This window comes from Branchiostoma floridae, chromosome 12 (genome assembly GCF_000003815.2).
Source record: "Branchiostoma floridae strain S238N-H82 chromosome 12, Bfl_VNyyK, whole genome shotgun sequence".
Taxonomy (NCBI): domain Eukaryota; kingdom Metazoa; phylum Chordata; class Leptocardii; order Amphioxiformes; family Branchiostomatidae; genus Branchiostoma; species Branchiostoma floridae.
The window spans coordinates 12,419,030-12,428,934 of NC_049990.1; the positions used below are offsets into that span (position 1 = coordinate 12,419,030).

The 9,905-nt window shown below is 42.7% G+C and overlaps 1 protein-coding gene across 2 annotated transcripts; it reads left to right on the forward strand.

The window, feature by feature from the left end:
• The first annotated feature begins 3,525 nt into the window (after positions 1–3,525).
• Positions 3,526–8,512, forward strand: LOC118428181. 2 transcript variants are annotated; one of them, XM_035838173.1, is made up of 4 exons: positions 3,526–3,705; positions 5,531–6,491; positions 7,013–7,064; positions 7,921–8,512. In XM_035838173.1, exons 1-4 carry the CDS (start codon positions 3,595–3,597, stop codon positions 8,024–8,026), a joined length of 1,230 nt encoding a protein of 409 aa, XP_035694066.1. In that variant the 5' UTR covers positions 3,526–3,594; the 3' UTR covers positions 8,027–8,512. The 2 variants fall into 2 exon arrangements, with proteins under 2 accessions (XP_035694066.1, XP_035694067.1); XM_035838174.1 differs by lacking the exon at positions 3,526–3,705 and adding an exon at positions 4,887–5,419.
• Positions 8,513–9,905: the final 1,393 nt, after the last annotated feature.

The following is a 9,905-nucleotide window of genomic DNA, read 5'->3' on the forward strand; positions in this document are numbered from 1 at the left end:
TTCCGGGGAAGTGAATTAGCATTCTCGCGAAGATTAGCATTCTGAACTCTGGCTTACACGGTACCGTTGCTATTTGAAGATTTCAGATCTAGAGCAGGCGATGAGTGTACGGGCTACATTTGTGCTACGGCTGGTGAAACCAACAGTCACAAGAAAACCCTTGCGCGCGGAAAAAAGAGGAGAAGATACAATTGCGCGTGGAAATTAAGTGGCCTTTCTTGCAATTGTCGGTTGAGTTTTTGTGTGAAGGTAGTGTCGTCACGCAAGTGAGTGACGTATTATATAGTAGCGTTTGCGCGAATAACAGAAGGCGGTAAATATATATGGGGGTTCGGCGATCAAAGACATTTTAAAACATTAATTATTGATTACTATACTAGTATTCCAAGGAGTTGTTGATGAAAGCCCCTTGATTATTCGTCGTGCAAACGATCTACAATACGCTAGGAATGTACTGTCAGAATAAAATGCGCCTTCACATAAAAGATGAACTTGATCCGACATTATAGTATACCTCGTTGTAGAGTGCGCCAATTTTTGGCGTTAGGTGCCATTGTGCAAGAATTTGAAAAACCCGTCAATGTGATTTTTGTAAGAATTCAGAGGCATGACGTAGAAGCAAAGTTCATGTTCGTTTGTAACATGAAACGTCATTGGTCTGTTTAAACCATCGGCTTTGTCATTCGTCTAAATAAAAGCACCACAAGTTTCCTGTGCTTGTTATTTCAACGAATGACAAACCCACGGACGGATATAACTTGAGCTCTGCTGAAAGAATGTGTAAATGATATTTAGCAGTGCATTTTTCCTCTCAGGATAGCACAAGTGCTTGTATATGGAGAGGAAAAAATTACTGTGGCCAGAAACTACAGAGCATATGATACCGTTATTCAATTTAATTCTAGAGGTTAACGTAAGTTTTGTTCCGATTCTCATTCAAATTATATCCCAAGTCATTCATGTTTACATGGAAAAGGATCAAATCGTATATTCACGATACTTAAACTTCTTACTATTTCAAGACCATTCAAAATGTGGAATGATTCAACGTTTTTCTACGTCATTATTTGCAACTGGAAACTCGTACCAAAGTTCAGAAGTAGATATATGACCAAATATGGTCATGAGCAGTGAACTGATCTACACCTAAAAATCTAGTAGTATCCCTTTTCATGGGCGCAGATAGCCCTTTCTCTTGTGTGAGAAGAAATAAGAATAAAATCCACAACATTTTTGCAAAAACTATCAAACTTTTGTAAAATGTACATATTTCTCAAGGGGTTACTCGACTAGAATACACGCGTGCTGAAAATTGAAACTACGGATTTGTACATGTAGATTTTTCCTAAAGCGACCATGCGGCAAGTTCAAATGAAAGACATGACCGACAAAATGCGGTAGTGCGTCGCCATTCACCGCTGTCCGTCGGCAAGATTCGGAACCCCGGCGTCGGGGAGACACAACAACAACCGTCTTCGAGCAGGACTTCACCAAGACTTTTGTTTAAGGAAGTACATTAGACCAAAAACCTGAGATCTCGTAAAGAACAGCTGGATGACTGGATACGCACATGGGATAGCCGTGGGTGGGAATGTCAACAAACGATGCGAATACTTCGGACAATCCCACGAGTTGTCATCGTAACCCACCGGCGGCAGACGGACATTCCCCGACACCGCGCGATTTTTCCCTTATATGGTAAAGTAACGGTACCGAAGATGACGTACTTTTCGGGTTCAAGGCGGGTCAAAGAGGCGAAGTCATCCTCCTCATATCCAGTATATACTTTGAGTCTATTTTCGGGATGACATGTTTTAAACATGAGTTTTTCCTTTACGAGTGTTTCAGCTTCTCTTTTTAGTCTCCACTCGGTTCTACATTTTATATTCGTTTCTTCGAATATGGAACGTGTCACACAACAAGGTCAATCACGTGTGAGGCATTTTGAAATATTTCACACAGGTCGTTTTAAACATATTGTCTCAAGAACCTCTGTTTTAGACTTCACTGACCATAAGTTTGAACGCGAAAGGTTAGATTTCAAGAAAAACTGTCTAATTACAAGCTAAACTGTCTAGTTCATATAGCATCTATAGTATTTGCTTAGAGGAAGGTTGTGTGACGAAGATTGTATTCAAGATATTATATTTTGAAGATGAAAACCATCAGCAGCACAAGCTTAAGCGTGTGGAAAGAAAACCGTGACAAGAATTTGAATTGGAAGAAAAGTTTTAAAAGTTTGCCTTGTCTTGGTTAAACGCTTAACTAGCCCACCAATAACTTAAACCATTAGCTTTTTGCACGGTACATTCTTTGACATAGGTTCAGTGTCCTCAAAGTCAAACTTTATCTGCAAATGTTATTCTGGGATTTTCCTACACCTACGCAGCAGGGTTAACCGATCTTGACAACACGAAACGTTATCAAACAATGGAGTACGTCAGTGGAGTTGGCTTGTTTTCTCAGAGTCCTCAAACAGACGTAGTTTAAAGTTGACTCAACCATTCCTACGCGAACTTGACTTCTAAATATAAACTTCACCCTTGTGTGGACCCTCCCCTGAACTGTTGTCTGGGAGCCGACCATGGGCGCGTATACAGGTCGGCTCTGCAGAGAAAAATATTTGTTTGTGACGCATGTGAAGCCGGCCCGTGGAATTTGCAGAAGTGCCCACGTGTGCTCAACTTGACCTGGACACGGAATACTTCCGTCTGTGTGCGTCAGTTGCCATGACGACGACCCTTGTCACGTGTAGAGACCACACAGTGCACGTGGACTCTACAGATTACTCCTTCCTAGGAGGTTGAACCTCAGCATCTATCCTGGAGTTTTTTAATGATTTCTTTTATATCTGGACTTTTGGTGAAGGGATATCGTAATTTACAACTACGCGTTTACAGTCATTTACAAGCATTAAGTACTTTCTGTATGCATGTGTGTGGCTTGAAAGTTGACTACAGTACTTTTCCTATTTCCGTTTTCGTTGAAACGTAAATAAACAGCCGGTGTATGTCCTGGTACAGTAGTAACATAGTAACAAGTTTCATTTTCACTTCTGTTTCAATAAGCAGTGTAGTAGTCAACACACAAGAATACCTATCTTTTTTTAGCCAAACGTTTCGTATCCTACACACCTGTTTTATTACCCCATTCACAATCTTCCCATTCAGTCAGTTTCCCACGTTTTCTTTTTCCTCGGAGTTCCTGACGTCGAGCCACCGTCACGAGTGCAAACACGTGGCGGTAAATCAGGCTCTCTGTCCCGCCGGTAACCAGGGGGCAGCCCGGCAATGTTAGAACAACCCCCCGGATCATGCAAATCAAAGTAAGAACGTCAGAAAGAGGAAAATCCTTTCAATACAACTTTGAGAGCGGCTAGACCTGACAAAAACATAATACCGCTATTTTGGGGAACGTAACATTTACACAGCGACTATTAACCTACAAAGACACGCGCTAGACGGTTTACTTTTTAAACTACGTCATGGAATACGTCACAAGCGGTGATTCCGGGCAGATAAATAACGTTATCCAGGAAGTAGAGGTGTATATATAGAGGCTGGTGCTGCCGGTACAAACCAGACTAGACAACGGATGCTGATCGTTTCGTTTCCCGCTGCGACCAGTGACTCAACCTTCCTCAAGTCCAGACTCAACTTCAACTTGAGATCTCCACACTACTACTGGAACTCCAAGTGTCTACAGGTAAGAAACATAGTTGTGCGCGTTTGATATTACAGTTTGTATATATACGCTTGGTAAAAACACTCTTTTAGGTCTGATCGCAAAATTCAGTTGATGTGAGTTTGTGATATAATCTGATATAGAAGCGCTTAAGCACGGAAGCTTTGAAAAAAGTTATTTTCTGATAATATCTACACCGCTGTGTTATATGTCAAGGGCGAATCTATTTTCCGAGGTCAAGTTTTAAAATCTTGGCATTGGAAAAACGTGGGGGAAGTTTAGTTTATGTCTCAGCCTCTTTAAATGTACCGTTAGATAGGTCAACTCGTGATGAGCTAATATTAGTTCACCGGTTTATATTAAGCTAACTTAGTATAGATGGGCTAAACTTGCACGCAATGTTCCGTACAACTCCGTCGGGAGTAGGTGCGCCTTGCCCCGCCATGTGTGAAAACTGGACCCGATTGTTTCCTTGAAATTGTTTTCGGTGGAAATGCCAAGTTAAAGGCCACATTCCGTGCAAGTCAAACATAGATTCGACGTAAACGCTACTCGGTGCGAGCCCCGGTAAGAAAACAGGTTCAGGCGGATTGGTTTAAATATTTAGCTTTGTGGTCTGGCCTCACATGTCGTGTCGTGTTGAAGAGCGATACAGATGTGTTTTGCGTACCCGTCAATATTTTCTGTTCTTGGAATGTGGTCCAAAACAGTGAGACACGGATACACGTGTATCAACCATACTTGTGCCCCCGTCGCCACAACACTATCAAGATAATTTCATGTGAAGAGGACGAAATTGTGCGCGGCTTTTCGTTGTCGTTTTTTATTTACTGTTAAAGAGTACTCAATTATATAACTCATTTCAACAGAGCCACATACAAAGTACACAAGTTGAATGTCGCCCGATAACCTCTTAGAGTCCGTAGGGACAGTGGTTTAATTTTTTTGCTATCCACTGTGTCTTAGGCCCAGTATTGGGCCCATTTTTGTCCTTCCACAGTCGTTAACGTCCCCAACCGAAGTTAGCTACCCACTAGCACACCTGGGTGAAGTGAGGAAAGTCGTGAAAAGTGTGTTCCAATGGCACAAGATCGATAGCATGGAAGGACTCGAACCCAGGGCCTCTGGGTCAAACGTTAATAGCTTAATACTGTTATTTTATTATGACGTTTTGTAATATAGGCATCATCCAACCATCGAAGCATGCAAAGAATGTTATCGATGAAAATCTGTTTAAGATGGCCCGCGGTCCGGACAATATCCGATGTTCAGTATGTATAAAACGTTGCCAATGCGAAGCACTTCCTAGTATTGACTCGTCCTCCTCGCGGCGCTTCACGTGACGGGGCGGAACGCGGAGTTTCTCCATGCCGAGTGACAACGCAGTTGACCCGCGGAGCACGCGAGGCGACATGACCACGCTAAGAATGTACTCCGGCGCGCGGATCCAGGGTAGACTGTACCTGCTTGTGACAGGTCAACTCCGGTCGGGCAGGCCCACCCTACAGGCGGGGCGCATCTGGTCCTCATACCGACGGCCAATACTCGCCCACCACCGTCTGACTAAAATACTATAAATACGGGAGAACTATTATTAACAACATTACACAGCGCTGGGGTTTCCTCTAGAACTCCATAAGAACGATACCAGGCTCAAAGACTAGAACCTTATTCGTACGCGTACGATTTCGATCATTCCAATAAGTTTGCGAAGGTCTTAGAATTTACCAAGAAGGTAAGAAATCACCATTACACATTTACAGCTTGTGGGTGTATATCTTCAAAACAGTTTTGTATCTTTGTTTTATTGAAATCTATAAATTCTGTTTGTCTTTGTATTTTTCAGGACATTTCGCCTGAAGAGATGATGATGTCGGTACAGCTTCTCCGCGCCTGCCTCGTAGCTGTGGTCGTGAAGACTTCCCTGGAGCTCCCGGCCCCGTCCATCGTCAGACCGTGCGATCGGCACGATGGGTGCCGGAAGACTCGCCCCGACGCCGCCGTGTCCTCGGAGACAGACCCAGGAGACGGCTCCTCCGCAGACGACTGGTTGCCGGTCGATGCCACTGTCGAAGACGTCTCCGAAACCTCCTACGAACCAGCCCAGGAAAAGCTCGTTTTCACAGAACTCCTAAAATCTCTACAGCAGATTCAAAGAAAAGCCAACATCACCAAGCAATCCCGACTGGGCAAACTGCTATCCGGGCTCGTCGCGAAACAGAACAGGCGAAGAAAAGCTAAAGCAAGCAAGCTGAACACACTACTGAGCCAAGACGTCTTAACAACAACAACAACAACAACGCCTAGTGAGAACAGAGACCAAACCACCAGCTCAGACTTTATTACGAAAGCGGCAACACCGTCCACGCCGCACCAACTGACACCCGGCACACCAACACAGAAGCCTGAAAATGACATCACATTCAACGTAGAAATGCCCGAATGGTTCTGGGTGGCTCCCGAAAGGACTCTGTCACCCTTCCAGTTCTCTGACGACAAGCCAGCGGAGGTGGCGGAACTTCGAGGCGACGAGACCGTACAGCCTGACGGCACACTGTCAGTCGACACGAACTTTGGCGGAGAAATCATCCCTTTCCCCGACAGACTTGGTCCCGATCACACCTCACTCATCACCAGCAGCGAGCAGGACTTGCTAGACCAGCTAACGCTGTGGAGTAAAATGTCCCTGGAAGCCGATAAAAATTCGTATCCACTGGGCACAGAGCTAGAAGAGGAAGAGACGCCAAAACAAGACGAGAAGTTGTCATCATTAAGGAAAGAAAAGCCCGACACTCCAACAGAAACACGTAAGTTTCCTCCTACATTTGCGTCAGAAAATTGGAAACGACAGATAGTAATGTTGTTTGCTCAGACAAATCCACTGGAGCTGGATATTGTTGATGGAAACATCTATAGCGAGGGATATCTGAAATTTACTCTACTTAAAGCATGGCGCCGGTAGTCTGGCCAAATGTTAAACATCACCGCATTCCTCGGGCACGTCACATTGGTGTAATTCTACATGGTAGAGGTATTTCATTGATAAAGAAAGTTACGACGTTGGGCGATGACCCAAGAAAGGAAGGGACGTTTCGTAGCTTAAGAGTCATTGCCAAGAAATATGTGTAGACCATAGAGTCACCCTCAAAACTTGTGTATGTTATTGTTTGTCGAGTGAAAGTTATTTTTATGATGATTTGGAACTGAATTGATTGAAAATCTAACTTCTACAGGGGTGTAGTTATCGCTAACAGTAACAAACGCAGTTAGTTATAATAAAAGTGCAGTTGTTGTTCAAAAATTAATAATTATGTTTTTGACCTTGCAGTAAGATGTTACCGAGATTTGGAGACAAGAACAACATACTACAGAGGAAAACCGTAAGTTGTGTTCTATCATATTCAAGTTGCACGTATAGTTTAAGAGAATTTGTAAGTTTTAAATAAATATGGGATACAGTCTCTTAATATATAACTACGTGTTCCTAGGTCTAGATCTAGTTTTCGAACTAGAAAGTAAACAACGTGGGTGTATTTTTACATTCCGTACTCGCGTGCTTTGCGAGTTCTGAGTTAGACTAAGGAGAAATAGTTGTATGGCATCCGGGGAAGTCCCCCGGCTGTTGAAGGAAGTTCTCATAGTACGTGAAGAAAAAAAAAACAACGAAATACATGCCAACAATTTGCCCCGAAGGGTCGACGGACGCGTTCCGTGTGTGTTTTGCCAGGTCACTGACATCCTATCGTAGTGTGAGCTGGAACTTTAAACATTTTAACTCCTAAAGGCTGAATACATACTAGTTCCTGATGCGGTAGTCACTGACTCTATCCTATACAATTGATGACAATATAAACTACATTGACTCCATCTTTTTTATTTACTCTTCTGTGGGGAGACTGTTAGTGTTAAACTGGTGACCTTTGCAGTTCAGTTAAAATTCCCTAGATGGCGTACAAATCTCTCAACAACCTTTAATTTGTGGTAGTTTTGGGTGTCGTATTGTACAAAACTACGCCTTATACGTGTTTCAAATTGAAACCCTCACTTTGAAAATTTGACGAGCTAAATGAAATAGAATGACTTGAAATTGCGTCTAAAATGTGATCAAATCATATCAAATTTATTGAACATGAAAGATGTACTTGTACAAATGACTTACTGGCTTACTGTGTATCCATTCTTAAGTTAGTATTACCAGTCTTTCTGACATTGTTCCTTTACCTATGTGTTCTACAGATGTCCCCGACAGACCAGACCACAGCTCACAGACCCGCTGTGCCACGCCAGAAGATTCCTCGCGGCAAACGGCTGCTGCAAAGAGTGGTGGGTCGTCTGCAATTGAAGGACCCGCCATGCGAGCTCCAAACGTGTCTGTATGTACCGAGAAATGCATACCTCATGAACAGACTCCAAAAACTCGCGAGAGTTTGGTGCGAGATCTGTGACGTCAAAGAGTCCAAGTTGAGAAGGGTGCGGCAGCTTTGGATTGGCAAAACTGTCGAAGTACTGACCAAGGACTCTTTGCGATGACTGTACATAACAAAAACGATACATGGACTCTATTGAGACCGTATATATTCTTCTGTAAATACGCGATGATTGTATAGTCGGAAATGAATTCCAGCTCTAGTCCGCAAGAGCTCATGTTAAATTATTAGTAGCAGTGCGAATATAGCAACACTGTTAGTAAGTTATTTTCAACGTAAGTTATTGTCAACGTTAGAATTCCGATCCATTCCTGGCAGAAATATCCAGATGATTTTCATGTATATTTATAAAGAAAAGTATGGTATCTTGTTGAGAACGGTTGATGTAAAATAAAGTAACTTATTTCTACATGACAAATGGTTTAATGACTTTTTTAAAGTTGTACAAGGAACGAAGTGTGTGTATCTGTGTGTTTGTCTGTTTGTATGTGTGTGCATGAAGAATAAATCAGTTTCGTTTTCTTTCCTATCCGTGGTCACATCCCCCAAGATTCATGAAGATACAGGAGCACATATAATTTTTTAATGCAATCAACGATAGAAAAGTTGAATCCAGGACAAGGAAATAAAGCTGCATTACAACATATTCTCAATCTTCCCCAGTCAAATTTCAAGTCATTTGGCCAATAATGACAAAGAATCCCCAAATATTCACTTTTAAGACAAAATAGGTACTGCAGATTAGCACAGCACCAAAAACATAACCTTCAGGGCGAAGGTAACGATGAACTTAACCATTCCTGAAGACGCAACTTTTGAATTATCAACTGACCTGGCAGTGGGGACCCCTAGCTGTTGATGCAATCATTGCAGGTCGACAATACGTGGATACATTACTGCTGCAGTACTGTCAGCGATTAATAGACGCCGCTTTTAATCCATACGGCTACCAGAATCAGAGCATATCATTTCACTATAAGCATCATGTTTCTTTTACAGGAGTAAAGTGAAGTATATACTCTAGGCACCAGGTGTAACTGGTTATAAAACATTGGAATACATGGCGGTATAACTTTCCGGCCAACTCCCTTCCCCTTTTTAGCCCATGTCGGCTGAAACAATACACTGCAGTAGTGACCAGGTAGATAGCCTGCAAGTGCAACCCTACTTAGAAAACACAATTTCATCGAGTTTTTCCTCTGATGAACTTATCCTGTTTGTGACACCAACGCTTGTTTGAAAGACAACAGTTCTTGCATTAAATTGTAGCTTTCATGGGTAAGACCAGACTTCACGTAACTGTTACTATTTTCTTGGGTAGACAATATCCCCCCGCCCCGAAATTTTCCATCACTGAAGTGGTTCATTGTAGTTCATATTTCTAGCGGTGGGAATAGCCAAATGTTGACAACTCTTACCCGGGTATGTTTCCCTGGCTTCCGTTGGCCCTTCAATTGACCACCTTCATACATTGTACCTTTATCTATTCTACTTGACAATGTGATTATGCAATTAAACAAAGAAATCTATCTAGAGAAGCTACTAGCATAGGTGCAGTGTGCACTACTCAAACTAAAAGCCAATGGACTCACTATTCATAGCGCTACACCTGTTCCCGCACGCCACAGGCAGGTGGTCAATTAACTCAATTTTGGAGGATAGCCAATCAGAGGAGTTATGCAAATGCCCACGTATGCTAATAAGGGCAGGGGCATAACAAGGGAGATAGATCACAGAAGGCGCATTTGCTTGGAGATTAGGTTACTGCATCAGGAGTTCAGGACAGAACCAGAC

Bases quoted from the DNA above. Each gene is read 5' to 3' on its own strand.
- LOC118428181 (XM_035838173.1), top strand. From the start codon at position 3,595: ATGCTGATCGTTTCGTTTCCCGCTGCGACCAGTGACTCAACCTTCCTC. The intron at 3,706-5,530 runs GTAAGAAACATA...TGTATTTTTCAG, and splicing joins GGAACTCCAAGTGTCTACAG to GACATTTCGCCTGAAGAGAT. The intron at 6,492-7,012 runs GTAAGTTTCCTC...TTGACCTTGCAG, and splicing joins CGACACTCCAACAGAAACAC to TAAGATGTTACCGAGATTTG.